Source organism: Bubalus bubalis, chromosome 16, assembly GCF_019923935.1.
Source record: "Bubalus bubalis isolate 160015118507 breed Murrah chromosome 16, NDDB_SH_1, whole genome shotgun sequence".
Taxonomy (NCBI): Eukaryota; Metazoa; Chordata; class Mammalia; order Artiodactyla; family Bovidae; genus Bubalus; species Bubalus bubalis.
The window spans coordinates 412,261-428,751 of NC_059172.1; the positions used below are offsets into that span (position 1 = coordinate 412,261).

The window sequence follows — 16,491 nt, forward strand, 5'->3', positions numbered from 1 at the left end:
GACATGACTGAGCAATTATAGCGCAGGAAACTTTACCGAATCTCCTAGGATAAACCATAGTGGAAATGGCTTTACAATGTGTGTGTGCGTAACTGAGCCAGTCTGCCGTAGAGTAGCGGTTAGCACAACCTCGTGGTTTAGAAAATGAAGCATCTACTGCAATCTGGGAGACCTAGGTTGAATCCCTGGGTGGGGAAGAGCGCCTGGAAAACGGAAAGGCAACCCACTCCAGTATTCTTGCCTGGAGAATCCCATGGACAGAGCATCCTGGCAGGTTACAGTCCGTGGGGTCGCAGAGAGTCGGACATGACTGAGCGACTAACACTTTCCACAAAAACTTTTGTAGATCAACCATACTTCAATTTAAAAAGTGTATGTATATATATATATGTAAAGACAGTGCAATCTTTTCTACAAAACGCAAGCACTGTGCTGCTGCTTTGTTCTGAGATAATGTTCTGCTTTGAGTGACTCAGAGGGTCTTATAGTTCATGAAACAATGGTGATAATTTTTATATTTCTAAACAAGGATACTAAAACAGACAAAACTTGGCAGTCTTATTTCAACCACAAATGTTTTAAGAGTTTTACTAGTTCATGACATTTTTAATGGAAGTCTCATTGATTTCAGTAGTATATTATTTTCAGGGGCGTAGCATAGTGATTCCCTGTTTTTACAGAATGTAACAGTTCATGAAGTTCAGTGTCTGAATCACTGCTATACAAAAGCAACAGCACAATGAGGAAACAAAGAAGGAAAGTGACGGGTAAACGGTTTTATGACAATCTGGGGGGAAATGCTTTGAAACCTCATTCCCCATCATTTGCCAAATTAAAATCCAAATATTTAAAATACAGGGTTTTTTTTTCTTTCCTAACCTCACACTTTAAAAATCAAGTCACTGGAAAGGACACAAATGGAGCACTCCAAACAGTAAGGGCCGGGCGCTTTCTAAGCTTGGAAGGCGGAAAAGAAGTCCGCCGTGTTTGTTCTTTCTTCGCTTCAGTGAACACAGTGAGAACAATCCCAGGATTCTCCAGGCCCCATTCTCAGTGAGATGGGATTTCCCTGGCACTCATCACTGGGCCGACTTTGCCCACAGGGCAGCTCTCCAAGGAGGGTGGGGCCCGCTGCCTAGACCCCCGGGACCGAGGGGACGCTGGGCTGCAGCCGCCCGGGACAGGAGACCGCGGCGTGCAGGCCGGAGCAAGCCTGCTGAGACGCACGGCCCAGGAGCGGGCTCCACTCACGGCGGGGCCGGGGAGCCCGCGACGCCCAGCGGAGGCCGGTGCAAGGGCCGCGGCAGCCCGCACTCACGTGGTGACGGTGTTGAAGCCGCAGGCCTTCAGCTTCAGGAGGCTGTCCTTCCAGTAGTCCCGGGGCACGCGGAAGTAGTGGATGGTGCCCGACAGGATGAGGAAAGGCATGTTCCCCAGTGTGAAGTTGGAGCCCCTCACCTGCAGACCCGCAAGCCGCTCACGGACGTGTGAGGGCCTCAGGAGAGCCTCCACCACGCTGCAGGGACACAGGAGGCGTGTGAGTCCCACAGAGGCGGGCTGTCGCGAGGGTCTCTCCTGCAGGGCCCTGCCCTCAGACTCACCTCTCTGGGAGGCCTTCTTGCAACGCCGACGTTGCCAGGAACCTGGAAGTCAGGCTCAGGAGGCCCACCAGCCTCACCAGGAACAAGAAGGCCTGCATCCTAGACAGACAGGAAGGGCAGAGGTCAGGGCCCCGGGCCGGGAAGGAGTGGCTGCGGGGAGAGGCCAGGCCTTGGAGGCCAGGGGGCTGGGGGCGGGCAGGCCTGCATAGCTATCCTGGGTTCCAGACACTCCAAGGCCAGGTCTCCTGCCGGGAGGGAGGTGGGCTGCACAGACAGGCTCCTGCTGAACCATGGGGTCTTCAGACACCCCTGACTTTTTAGACACGACCAAGCCTCCCTCAAGGAAGCCTTATAAACAAAATCATCTTGGGTAATTTGCCAGAGACATTTTCCGGCTGAGTGACTCTCAGGGGTCAGTGTTCAGCAGAGAACACCGGCTGGCTGGGCCTCTGGGCCCCGGTCATCTCTGCCCACCGCCCCCAACCCCTCCCCCACACCACGGCCCATGACTTTCTTCAGGGAATAGGAGCCGCCGTGGGGGCCCACCTAGCAATGAAGGGTGTCAGGGAGGTCATGGAGAGGGTGGACCCAGCTCCAAGTGACAGGCCCCAGACTCACAGTGCACACGACCCCCACCCTAGACCCGCTCCCCCAACAGGACGTCCCAGGGGAGCGCATAAGGAGAGGGACCCCCAAAACCGCCAGGACCCCGCCCTGGGCTTCCTCTGGAGCTCCCTGTAGACCAATGGCCCACTGAGGCCTCTCTCAGGACCCAAGTGGTGCCCAACCTGATGTGGACTCTGGGCAGCCTGCACCCACCCATCTCCCTCCGAGACCCACCCCCACCGCCAGAACCCCTGCCCCTTCCTGCACCCCTCCCCTTCCTGCACCTGTCTCCCCTCCTGCACCTGTCTCCCCTCCTGCACCCCTCCCCTCCTGCACCTGTCTCCCCTCCTGCACCCCTCCCCTCCTGCACCTGTCTCCCCCTCTTGCACGTGTCTCCCCCTCCTGCACCTGTCTCCCCTCCTGCACCTGTCTCCCTTCCTGCACCTGTCTCCCCTCCTGCACCCCTCCCCCTCCCGCACTCCTCCTGCATCTGTCTCCCCTCTCCTGCACCCTCTCCTCCGTCTGCACCATTCCCCCAGGACCCCGCGCGGTAGCGGCCATCCCCTTGGCACGGTCGCCGCACATCCCTGCGCGAGGCTCTGAGAGCAGGATGGTCCTTTCCTGGACTTCGGGTCCAGCCGGAGCGCCTCTCAGGCCCGGCGACATCCCCGGGGCAGGTCAGGCTCTTGCCAGACCGACCCTGAAACCGCCAAGTCCCAGGCCGCGCCGGCGAACCTCAAGCGCAGAGCTCTTCTGGCTCCAGACCAGCCGGACCTGCAAGGCGGACGCCAGAGTGGAGTCGGGAGTGGGGCCAGCGGGGCGGGGCGAGGCCGTGGGGGCGGGGCTGAGGGCTCGCTTGGGCGGACACGCCCCTCCCCCCGCGGGGCGACCGGCTTGGCTACAGCCCTCCAGACTGGTCTGTGCTAATCCGGATTCAGGCTCTGAGAGCAGCTTTGTTATTCAGTCGCTCAGCGTGCCCCTGCCGACTCTTTGGGACCCCGTGGACTGCAGCACGCCAGGCCTCCCTGTCCATCACCAACTCCCACAGTTTACTCAAACTCATGTCCATCGAGTCGGTGATGCCATCCAACCATCTCATCCTGTGTCGTCCCCTTCTCCTCCTGCCCTCAATCTTTCCCAGCGTCAGGGTCTTTTCCAATGAGTCAGCTCTCCGCATCAGGTGGCCAAAGTATTGAAGTTTCAGCTTCAGCATCAGTCCTTCCAATGAATATTCAGGACTGATTTCCTTTAGGACAGACTGGTTGGATCTCCTTGCAGTCCAAGGGACTCTCAAGAGTCTTCTCCAACACCACAGTTCAAAAGCATCAATTCTTCGGAGCTCAGCTTTCTTTATAGTCCCAACTCTCACATCCATACATGACTACTGGAAAAACCATACATTGCTTTCTCTAGACGGACCTTTGTTGGCAAAGTGATGTCTCTGCTTTTTAAAATGTTGTCTAGGTTGGTCATAGCTTTTTTTCCAAGGAGCAAGCATCTTTTAATTTCATGGCTGCAGTCACCATCTGCAGTGATTTTGGAGTCCAAGAAAATAAACTCATGTTTTCATTTCCCCCCCATCTATTTGCCATGAACTCGTGGGACCAGATGCCATGATCTTAGTTTTCTGAATGTTGAGTTTTAAGCCAGGTTTTTCATTCTCCTCTTTCACTTCCATCAAGAGGCTTTTTAGTTCTTCATTTTCTGCTATAAGGGTGGTGTCATCTGCAAATCTGAGACTACTGATATTTCTCCCAGGAATCTTGATTCCAGCCTGTGCTTCATCCAGCCCAGGGTTTCTCATGATGTACTCTGCATATGAGTTAAATAAGCAGGGTGACAGTACACAGTCTTGTTTCCAATTTGGAACCAGTCTGTTGTTCCATGTCCAGTTCTAACTGTTGCTTCTTGACCTGCATACAGATTTCTCAAGAGGCAGGTCAGGTGGTCTGGTATTCCCGTCTCTTTAAGAATGTTCCACAGTTTCTTGTGATTCACATAGTCAAAGGCTTTAGTCAATGAAGCAGAAGTAGATATTTTTCTGGAATTCTCTTGCTTTTTATATGATCCAGTGGATGTTGGCAATTTGATCTCTGGTTTTTCTGCCTTTTCTAAATCCACTTGTATATCTGGAATTTCTTAGTTCACATACTGTTGAAGCCTGACTGGAAGGATTTTGACCATTACCTTGCTAGCAAGTGAAATGAGCACAATTGTACGGTAGTTGGAATATTCTTTGGCATTGCCTTTCTTTGGGATTGGAATGAAAACTGACCTTTTCCAATCCTGTGGCCACTGCTGAGTTTTCCAAATGTGCTGGCATATTGAGTGCAGCACTTTAACCCATCATCTTTTAGGATTTGAAATAATTCAGCTGGAATTCCATCACCTCCACTAGCTTTGTTGGTAGTCAGGCTTCGCTAACCCCCTTACATGTCGCACATTGCTCTGGAAGTGAAAGCGAATAAGCAGCTGTGAGCTCCGTGCAGGCTGCCTACAGAGTGGACGCAGCTGTTTGCCCAGCTGTGTTCTTCCTGTGTCTTGGTGCACATTTCATGCCCATCACTTCACAGTCTGACTGCGAGTTCCACATCTGGGGATACAGAGGACTGATGGTAAGGGCCCTGAGCACCTGTGGGCTTGGATGTCTTAGGAGGTTCTAGAATCAGTCCCCCGGGTTCTGAAGGATGTGTATCATTTTGTATGTGCTCCTGCAAAACGTCTATTGTTGCTTGTCTGGATATATTAAATGTTAATATTTACTCACTTGATATTGATTTTAGCTCTTATTATATAGTTCTGCCATTTAAGATCTAAACATCTTCTATGGCAGTAATTCTGTAGATTACTCCACGGTGCCTATGTTTTCTTCTAATGTTTCTGCAGCTTGTTTCTTCATTTAAATCTCTGGTTCATCAAAAATTGATGTTAATATAAGATGTTAATTTATATTAACATAATTAAATTTATGTTAATATAATATGTTAATATAAGTTATCCCAAAGGCCAAGGAACAGAAAGGCTTACAGATCAAATTGAAAGGTAGATGAACCTTTCATTTTTTTCCAAATGGCTAACAGATTTCTCCCAAATGTAATTCTTCCCTCATTAGTTTGCAAAGACCTTTATCATATACTAAATTCTCATATACTTTTATCTGCTTTTGATTCTGTATTTTATTCCATTTATTCCACTGGGTCTGTCTGACCAGATCCAACTTGCAAAAAGAACTTACCCGGGGCCAGACACAGTTCTAAACTCACTACCTGTGAACTCATCTATCAGTTTTATCAGCTAATGCTCTTTTTATTCCTATTTCACAGATTTAGGAACTCAGGCAGGAAATTCCCTGGCAGCCCAGTGGTTAGGACTGCTCGCTATCACTGCCAAAGGTGAGGGTTTGATCCCTGGTTAAGGAACAAAGATCCCAAAAGATGTGCAGCACAATTGAAACAAAAAAGGAGCTGACGCAGAGTGAGCTGAGGTAACTGGCCCACGGTAATGCAGCGGTCAGCGGCAGACCCAGGTCTCGGTCCCTGAGACAGAGTTCCAAAGCCTGTGCTACTAACCTCTGGGCCAGGCGGCGTGTACCTTAACATTTCAACGAGTTTTATTCGGGAACTTCCTTTGATGCAATATTGGCATCTAAGGGTGCTACCAACAAATTATCCCAAAGGCTTACAGATCAAATTGACTCAGAACACACGGCTTAGGAAATAAATTTAAAACATAGAGTGAGAAGTGAGCAATGGAGTGGTAACGCTCTTAGGATAGAGTGCCAGTGGACAGACGGGCCACGCCGGAGCCCTGTAAAGGTGTGGTTGGGAGCACGCAGCGCGCCCTCCCCGAGAGACGGCTGATGGCTGCAGCTGTCTGTTCAGTCTGCAGGGTGGCCGTGGGACTCATCTGTGCTCTGCAGTCAAGGACCCCGTGGGCGGCATGAGTATCCCCGGTGGGTACAGGAATTAGACCTCGTGAGTCCCAAGGGCCTCGCAGGGTTCACGGACACTTAGTATGCTGCGGACTGCACAGGGCTGGGACTAGAGTGGGGTGAGCAGGGCAGAAGTTAAGGAGGGATCATAAATGTTCAGTCCAAGCTTGGTCCTTCCGTCCCTCTCTGTGTTCACAAGCAGGTGATCTACCTACATCATCCAAGTCCAACACATCCTGCAGGGGCTTGTCTATGCCTCACACATCTTATGAGTCTTATCCTCTCTATTTGCTTCCTACAGATCTGCATATTATTACACAACACAGCATATTTCATAGCTTGAGTCTGTGACTTTGTTATTCTCTTTAAGGAGGCTTCCTGTTTATTCATGTGCTACTCCAGATTAATTTTAGAATCATTTCATCAAGTTCATCAAGTTATAATTAGATCCCACGTAAACACAAGGTATTTCAATTATTGTTCACTCTCTCTCTTCGGGGGCCTGAAAAAACTAGAGAATTTTCCTTTCTGGACAATACTGTACTTTCATTTTTATTTATTCATTAAGTTAAAGAATATTTATTGAGAACCCACTGCATTCCAATATAGTAGCTTCCCCTATAGTGGCTCAGATGGTGAAGAGACTGCCTGCAATGCAGGAGATCTGGGTTCAGTCCCTGGATTGGGAAGATCCCCTGGAGAAGGGAATGGCAACTCACTCCAATATTCTTGCCTGGAGAATTCCAGGGACAGAGGAGCCTGGTGGGCTACAGTCCATGGGGTCACATAGAGTTGGACAGAACTGAGCGACTAACACACACTCACTGTATTCCAAACACTGTCCTGTGTTACATAAGTAACTCCCGTAAGATAAAAGCTATTTTTTTTAACGTGCACCCCCACGTCCACTGCAGCGCTATTGACAACAGAACATGGAAGCAACCTAGACGCCCACGGACGTGATGGGCAGAGAGGATGTGGGACATATAGACAGAGGAATATGACTTGGCCATGTAAAGAACGAAGCTGCGTCATTTGCAGAGATGTGTACAGACCTGGAATCTGACACAGGGTGGTCAGAAGGAGAAAAACACACATCATATATTAACATCATATATTAACATCATATCCATATATGTGGACTCTAGAAAACAAATGGTACAGATGAACTCCCGGGGTCCAGCCCCGGTGGATCCAGGGAATTCGAAGCGGGGACGGTCTCGGCGAGGATCAGGAAACAACTGCTTAATTAAACGTTAATTAAGGATATAAAGATTAATAGAATGAGGATAGCTCAGTGAGGAAATTCAGTGAAGAAAAGAGGCTGAATAAAATTCCAAAGCAGGGAATTTACGTCACCTACAAAGGCCGTAGGCGCCCTCCCGTTCTCCCGAAGGAGAGGAGACACTAAGGCCTCCCCAGTCAGATCTTAGAAGCCCAGGCAAAATTAGTAGGCTTGACGAGCTTCCCCACCTCAGAGGAAAAATTCAGCCAGAAGGTGAAAGAAAGAACGACATGGGGAGACCAAGTTTCGGTGAACAAGGCCCGCACTTTATTTTCCAAAGTAGTTTTTATACCTTAAGTTATGCATAGAGGATAATGGGGGAAGGGGTAGAGTCATGCAGTAAGCCAGGCTTTCTTCCTGCAAACTTATCATATGCAAAAGTTTAGGTGATTTGCATCATCTTCTGGCCCGGAGGCCTGTTAACATTTTAAGAAACTTCAGAAAACTTATTTTTCTGTAAAGGTGATTGGTCAGGAGCCACCCTCCAAAAGCATTAGATAAAGTTGCATTCCTATAGGGCAAAGGTGTGGTAGGCTATAACAAGAAAAAGAATTAACTCAAGGGTCCCAGGTTACAAACATTAAAGCTACTACTTACACCAATTATATTAATCAATACACTGCCAGGGACACAGCAGGTAAGGGATATGGAGACTTAGCAGCAAACATTGGCCCAACATGTGAAAAACCCTTCACCAATACAATTTCTAATCAATCTTTTAACTACTCAAAGGAATCTGTGTTTAGACAGTTTAGAACATCTCCTGCCTCTCACAGTTGGGAGGCTCTGAACAATCACATGTTGCCGGAAAAACCTATTCAGGCAGGCTAGAGGATTTCCAAAGGAGTTTGTAGGTTGAAACACTGTCACACCCAGGAATTATTAACTGGAGCTGTAGGCTAACTCTTTTTTCAGAGAGAGGTAGTGGGGGACAGCCCCCCGTAAAGTCAGAGGGGTAGGTGAAAGCACAAAGCAGAAAGTAGGCAGACTCTGGTTTTGGGGGTAGATGCTCCAGGATTTCCAGGGGGACTCCTGAGGCTCGATCCCGGCTTTGCGTATGCCGAGCCTCCTTCCTCATGACCTTTGTCATGGGCGGAGTTCCTCACGCTGGCTCCCGGCAGTGATAGAATTCCAGTTGAGCTATTCCAGATCCTGAAAGATGATGCTGTGGAAAGTGCTGCACTCAATATGCAATATGCACTCAATATGCGATATGCCGGCTCCCTGCAATGAACCTATCTGCAGGGCAGGAATAGAGACACAGACGTAGAGAGTGGGCACGTGGACACGGGAGGGAGGGGACAGTGGGGTGAGCTGGGAGGCTGGGACTGACACACACACGTGACTGTGTGTTGAATGGCGGCGAGGGGGAGCTGCTGCACAGCTCGGGGAGCTTGGAGCTCCGAGACGCGCTGCGGCTGGGACGGGGCTGGGGGAGGAAGACTCGAGGGAGGGGTGTGTGCACACCTACAGCTGATTCACTTTGTCTTGCAGCAGAAACTAGCACAAGCTTGGAAAGCAATTATACTCCAATAGAAACATTATGTTTTTAAAAAGGTAACCAGTTGCCACAGGCAGTTCTAAACCATCTGTCCTCGGGACACTGATGTGAAGGACAGTGGCTACTCAAGCTGTTTTCTCAGGGACATGGACTGGGACTTCAAAGTGGCTACCAGACCGAGGAAGGCTCAGCTCCCACAGCAGTGACCGCCCCCCGCCCCCCGCAGGCCTGGAGCCCAGACCCGGACAGGTGGAGGCCCCCACACAGTGGCACCGGTGTCAGGCCCGGCTGGAGGGGCAAGCGGCCACCACAGGCCTGGTGACGCTAGAAAAGGCCCGGGGCGGGGCGGGCTGTCAGATCTGCTCACGAGGAGCGGGCAAAGCTTCACACGGCCGTACTCATGTTTAGAGGGAATGGACTCAGTTACCGCCGAGGCTGACATGGGTTCTGAGAGCCGCTGGGCTGAGGGGTTGGCTCCGGCAGGGATGCCTGCTGCCATTCAGAAAGGGGTGGGAGCTGGGCCGGCTCAGGGAGGGCAGGTGATGGGGGGCATCTCTGCTGGGGGACTGCTCCCCCCGGAGCCCGTGGTCCTCCCGGCGGGGCCCCGTGGGCGGCAGGCCAGGCGGGCCTCTGGGCCAGTACACGGCACTCACACCGGAGGCTCCCGTCTCAGCCCGACGAGCTGACCCTCAGTGGAGGCAGGTGATTGATAAGCGAGTGCTTTCCCGCAGGAACAGTCATTTGACTGAACCTGTGTCCCGGGCCCAGCTCTTGGCCACGCCATGACCAGTGCACCCAGCACTTGTTCAACCATCAGCAAGGGACTAGACTTAGTTGAAGATGCAAGCATTAGTCTCCCTGAACAACAGTTTGTATGTGACAGAAAACTCTATTCTCAATCAACTTGCCATCGGTGGAAAATAAGTGCTTGTAATGAAGTAATTGTTAGGTCAGGAGGAGTCTATATAAAAACCCTTTTTTCTTTTTCTTACAAAGACCCTCATTTTATGACAGGCACTTAGTGTTTGTTGAGCGGACACATAATTTAGGGAGCCATCTGATGAAGGAGAGTCCTCCTGAATCAAGGGAAACAGCAGCATCAGTGATGAAGACGAGGAGAATCCAGGGTGTCTGGAGCATGGGTGCAGCCTGGGGACCAGGGAGTGGCCAGGGGCTGTCTTCAATGCCTTAAAGAAATTAGTCATTTACAAAGACAAACTTTGATCCTTGTGAAATGAATCCTCTTCCCTTAGGCGAAATGAGCAGAACTGCTTTAATGGGACGTTGATGTCAACTGCATTCAGCTTAGCCATGCCCTTTTCTTGTCGAAATGCTCCCAAGACAGGTCAGTTCAGTTCAGTCGCTCAGTTGTGTCCAACATTGCAACCAGACGGACCTTAGTTGGCAAAGCAATGTCTCTTTTTAATCTGCTATCTAGGTTGGTCATAACTTTCCTTCCAAGGAGCAAGCGCCTTTTAATTTCATGGCTGCCGTCATCATCTGCAGTGATTTTGGAGCCCCTCAAAATAAAGTCTCACTGTTTCCTCATTTGCCATAAAGGGATGGGATCAGATGCCATGATCTTTGTTTTCTGAATATTGAATTTTAAGCCAGCTTTTTCACACTCCTCTTTCACTTTCATCAAGAAGCTCTTTAGTTCCTCTTCACTCTCTGTCATAAGGGTGGTATCATCTGCATATATGAGGTTATTGATATTTCTCCTGGCAATCTTGATTCCAGCTTGTGCTTCATCCAGCCCAGCGATTCTCATGATGTACTCTGCATATAAGTTAAATAAGCAGGGTGACAATATACAGCCTTGATGTACTCCTTTCCCAATTTGGAACCAGTCTGTTGTTCCATTGGAGAAGGCAATGGCAACCCACTCCAGTACTCTTGCCTGGAAAATCCCATGGACGGAGGGGCCTGGTAGGCTGCAGTCCATGGGGTCGCTAGGAGTCGGACACGACTGAGCGACTTCACTTTATTTTTTCACTTTCATGCATTGGAGAAGGAAATGGCAACCCACTCCAGTGTTCTTGCCTGGAGAATCCCAGGGAAGGGGGAGCCTGGTGGGCTGCCATCTATGGGGTCGCACAGAGTTGGACACGACTGAGTGACTTAGCAGCAGCAGCTGTTGTTCCATGTCCAGTTCTAACTGTTGCTTCTTGACCTGCATACAGATTTCTCAGGAGGCAGGATTTCCATCTCTCTAAAAATTTTCCACAGTTTGTTGTGATCCACACAATCAAAGACTTGGGCATAGTCAATAGAGTACAGAAGTAGATGTTTTTCTGAAACTCTCTTGCTTTTTCGATGATCCAACAGATGTTGGCAATTTGATCTCTGGTTCCTCTGCCTTTTCTAAATCTGACTTGAACATCTGGAAGTTCACAGTTCAGTGAACTTGAATATCTGCAAGTTTAGTTACTGTTGAAGGCTGGCGTGGAGAATTTTGAGCATTACTTTGCCAGTGTGCGAGATAAGTGCAATTGTGTGGTACTTTGAGCATTCTTTGGCATTGCCTTTCTTTGGGATTGGAATGAAAACTGACCTTTTCCAGTCCTGTGGCCACTGCTGAGTTTTCCAAATTTGCTGGCATATTGAGTGCAGCACTTCCATAGCATCATCTTTTAGGATTTGAAATAGCTCAACTGGAATTCCATCACCTCCACTAGCTTTGTTTGTAGTGGTGGTTCCTAAGGCCCATTTGACTTTGCATTCCAGGATGTCTGGCTCCAGGTGAGTGATCACACCATCATGGTTATCTGGGTCACGAAGTTCTTTTTTGTACAGTTTTCTGTGTATTCTTGCCACTTTTTCTTAATAGCTTCTGTTAGGTCCATACCATTTCTGTCCTTTATTGTTCCCATCTTTGCATGAAATATTCCCTTGGTATCTCTAATTTTTTTGATGAGATCTCTAGTCTTTCCCATTCTATTGTTTTCCTCTTTCTTTGCACTGATCACTGAGGAAGGCTTTCTTGTCTCTCCTTGCTATTCTCTGGAACTCTGCATTCAAATGAGTATATCTTTCCTTTTTTCCTTTGCCTTTCGCATCTCTTCTTTCCTCAGCTATTTGTAAGACCTCCTCAGACAGCCATGTTTCCTTTTTGCATTTTTTTTCTTGGGGATGGTCTTGATCACTGGCTCCTGTACAATGTCACAAACCTCTGTCCATAGCTCTTCAGGCACTCTATCAGGTCTAATCCCTTGCATCTATTTCTCACTTCCACTGTATAATTATCATGGATTTGATTTAGGTCATACCTGAATGGTCTAGTGGTTTTTCCTACTTTCTTCAATGTAAGTTTGAATTTAGCAATATGGAATTCATGATCTGAGCCACAGTCAGCTCCCGGTCTTGTTTTTTCTGACTGTATAGAGCTTCTCCATCTTTGGCTGCAAAGAATATAATCACTCTGATTTCAGTACTGACCATCTGGTGATGTCCATCTGTAGAGTCTTCTCTTGTGTTGTTGGAAGAGGGTGTTTGCTATGACCAGTATGTTCTCTTGGGAAAACTATTAGCCTTTGCCCTGATTCATTCTGTACTCCAAGGCCAAATCTACCTGTTACTCCAGGAAAATTATTATGTATTTTTTGACTTCCTACTTTTGCATTCAAGTCCCCTATGCTGAAAAGGACATCTTTTTTGGGTGTCAGTTCTAGAAGGTCTTGTAGGTCTTCATAGAACCATTCAACTTCAGCTTCTTCAGCATTACTGGTTGGGGCACAGACTTAGACTACTGTGATATTGAATGGTTTGCCTTGGAAACAAACAGAGATCATTCTGTCATTTTTGAGATTACATCTAACTACTGCATTTTGGACTCTTTTGTTGCCTATGATGGCTACTCCATTTCTTCTAAGGGATTCTTGCCCACAGTGGTAGATATAATGGTCATCTAAGTTAAATTTACCCATTCCAGTCCATTTTAGTTCACAGATTCCTAAAATGTCGATTTTCACTCTTGCCATCTCCTGTTTGACCACTTCCAATTTGCCTTGATTGATGGACCTAACATTCCAGGTTCCTATGCACTATTGCTCTTTACAGCATCAGACTTTACTTCCATCACCCGTCACATCCACAACTGGGTGTTGTTTTTGCTTTGGCTCCATCTCTTTATTCTTCATGGAGCTATTTTTCCACTGATCTCCAGTAGCATATTGGGCACCTACCAACCTGGGCAGTTCATCTTTCAGGGTTCTATCTTTTGCCTTTTCATACTGTTTATGGGGTTCTCAAAGCAAGAATACTGAAGTGGTTTGCCATTCCCTTCTCCAGTGGACCATGTTTTGTCAGAACTCTCCACCATGACCCATCTGTCTTGGGTGGCCTTACACGGCATGGCTCATAGTTTCATTGAGTTAGACAAGGCTGTGTGGTCCGTGTGATCAGATTGGTTAGTTTTCTGTGATTGTGGTTTTCATTCTGTCTGCCCTCTGATGGAGAAGGATAAGAGGCTCATGGAAGCTTCCTGATGGGAGAAGACCAGGGGGAAACTGGGTCTTGTTCTGATGGGCGGGGCCACGCTCAGTAAATCTTTAACCCAATTTTCTGTTGATGGCTGGGGCTCTTTCCCTCCCTGTTATTTACCTGGGGCCAAACTGTGGTGGAGATAATGAGGACAATGGCAACCTCCTTCAAAAGGCTCCACGCACGCACTGCTGCACTCAGCGTCCCCAGCCCTGCAGCAGGCCACCACCAACCCACACCTCCACCGGAGTCTCCTGGACACTCATGGGCAAGTCTGGGTCAGTCTCTTGTGGGGTCACTGCTCCTTTCCCCTGGATCCTGGTGCACACAAGGTTCTGTTTGTGCCCTCCAACAGTCTGTTTTCCAATCCTGTGTAAGTTCTGGCAGCTCTATGGCGGGGTTAATGGCGACCTCCTCCAAGAGGGCTTATACCCGGAGACCCCAGAGACTGAGACAGAACTGTGGTTGAGTGTCTCCTGTGGAGGTGCGAGTCAGCAGTGGACTGCAGCAGAGGCAGGGGCCCTGGGTGCAGCAGCCTTGGGCGTGGCAGGGTTTTAGATTCATCTAATCTATCAAGGAGGCCTTGTCAACAGGTGGCCGAAACCTTCCTCTGCATAAACATCCACATACGGGAGTGGCTGGGCTTCCTTCCCTTGGGACAGGGGCTCAGAGGGCCAGAGGGGGGCAGCCTGAGGGGGCGTGGAAGGGCTCAGACCACTGGGAGAGGCGGCTGTGACTGAAGCCACTGTGTCATCTGCTAAGGAACCCAAAGGCCGGGTGCTGCATGCAGGCTTCAGTGCCCCAGCCACAGCCCGAGCGCCTCCCAGCCTGGCAGGTCTGGCCAAGGTGGGGCGTGTGGTCCCCATGCGCCTCGCGCACCACCCACCCCCGAGCCCATGGCAGCGCAGATCCTCAGGACCCATCCGTTCTGCCCTGCTGGTTTCACTTACGGACCAGATGAAAGGACACTGGCAGAGGCGAGCTCCCAGTTCACTGTGTTCTCGCCACAGAGCCCAGAGCCAGGCTGCTGGGAGGCTGACAGTGAGAGTCAAAGTTGCTCAGTCGTGTCCAACTCTTTGTCACGCCATGGACTATACAGTCCATGAGGATTCTCTAGGCCAGAATACTGGAGTGGGTAGCCTTTCCCTTCTCCAGGCTATCTTTCCAACCCAGGGATCGAGCCCAGGTCTCCCACATTGCAGGTGGATTCTTCACCAGCTGAGCCACCAGGGAAGCCCTGGTGGGAGGCTGGGCTCCAGAAAACAACAGGAGGGAAAGCACAAGTTACATGTGAGACCCCAGCAGCTTGCCCCCACGCAAAAACTGCCAGATCCTCACAACACCTCTTCTGGCCTTGGGTCAGAACTGAGTGCCAGCAAGCAATGCACCACCCACGAGGCTGTCTAAGCCCCATGGCGGCAGCACACTCTGTCTCCATCTGCCAAGTTCAGCCTCAGCACCGCTTGGATGGCTTCAAGAGCCCAGACTGCCATGCCCCATGCCCCCATCTTGCCCCACTTGAATTCCTTCCCAGAATATTCCTCTAATGGGTCAATCTCATCAGATCTTCCCCGATAAAACCCTCCTTCACTCTCCACTGCTTGCAAAATAAAACCTACCCTGGGCCTTCCCTTGTGGCTCAACTGGTAAGGAATCCGCCTGCAGTGTGGGAGACCTGGGTTCCATCCCTGGGTTGGGAAGATCCACTGGACAAGGGAAAGGCAACCCACTCCAGTACTCTGGCCTGGAGAATTCCACGGAGTGTATAGTCCACGGGGTCACAGAGAGTCGCACACGACTGAACCACTTTCACTTGGCTTACATAACGCTGCATCCAAATTCAACTTACACCTTCTTTCCCTCCGGCTGAAACAAGTATAAACAGCTCCCACACAAAGCCCACACCTTTCCTGCCTGAAGCTAACTTCCTTGGCTATCTTTAAGTACCACACACATCACCCGAGTTTAATTTGAATTCCTACCTTCTCCACAAATTCTGAAGCACTTGTGGCAGACTGCTCTCTCTTCCGCAGCCCAGCTACAGTTGCAGAACCAGGCTTCTGGAGGCTGAAGCTTCAACTCTGCAGACCACCTACACTCTGCTCCGCAGCTGTGCTCAGCGCAGCCTCAGAGGACACATTCAAAACTCGGCGTAGCTGACGGTACATATATTGGTTTCTCGAAATGCTGACATGCAGTTAAAAAATATTCTGGCTATTTTTTTATGTAGGGATGAGATGAATTAATATGATGTTATAACAGCATGCTCTAAAAAGCCTACATCTTTAGGAATTTAAATCTGCTGTCATAAGTCATAAACAGTACTTAGTTTACAAAGCTGTTAGAAATTTAAGGGACCTTTTTGTAAAGTTTTTTGTTTTTCAATATTTGCTTGGCTGCACCTGGTCCTAGCTGTGGTGTGCAGGCTCTTCAGCTGGAGCATGTGGGGCCTAGCTCCCTGACCAGGGACTGAAACCAGGGCCCCTGCACTGGGAGCAGACAGTCTTAGCCACTGGACCACCAGGGAAGTCCCAAGTAACCTATTTTTAAAAAGTCAACTTGGTCAAGGAGTGTTTTTGTTTATAATCCCCAAGTCTAAATAAATGTTTAATTACATATAATAAAATTATAAAAAATAGTTGTGAAGGATTTGTTTGAAAGAAAAAAACCAACAGACCCAGAAAAGGTAGACAGTGGTAGATTTATCAATGTAGTGATTAAAAACATTTAAAAAGAGTGAAAAAGAGAAACAAAAACTCAGAAAAGAAACCTACTCAAAGCATTTATCAGGAAAGGTTGTAGGAGCTTTGAGGACCATTCCCAGACCACGTGCTTCTAAACAACCAGTCCCAGACCACCTGAGCCCATGACACTTGAGTGGCGGAGGTACAGGCGCACCCCACTTGTGGCTCGGGAGGAGGCCTCGCACATCCCTCTCATCGTGACTTGCATTCAGAGGAGCTGCCCGAGAGTGGCTGCGGGACGGTCTCGTCTTCAGGGGGCTGGCGGAGCAGAACCGACAGGAACTATCTCAGCCCCACTCCTTCCCCACACCTCTGCTGCGGTTGGGAAGCCCTCCTCGGGG

At 49.3% G+C, this 16,491-nt stretch overlaps 1 protein-coding gene across 2 annotated transcripts in view; it reads right to left on the reverse strand.

Annotated features, from left to right (window-relative positions):
* LOC102396320 (beta-galactosidase-1-like protein 2) overlaps nucleotides 1-3,036 on the reverse strand; it is a 34,369-nt gene extending 31,333 nt beyond the window's left edge. For both annotated transcript variants that reach the window (XM_006068479.4, XM_044929044.2), the window contains exons 1-3: nucleotides 2,943-3,036; nucleotides 1,602-1,700; nucleotides 1,319-1,516 (exon numbers count right to left, since the gene is read on the reverse strand). In XM_006068479.4, coding sequence (XP_006068541.3) covers nucleotides 1,319-1,516; nucleotides 1,602-1,699 — 296 coding nt within the window. In that variant the 5' untranslated portion in view covers nucleotide 1,700; nucleotides 2,943-3,036. The remainder of the gene's footprint in view (nucleotides 1-1,318; nucleotides 1,517-1,601; nucleotides 1,701-2,942) is intronic.
* Nucleotides 3,037-16,491: the final 13,455 nt, after the last annotated feature.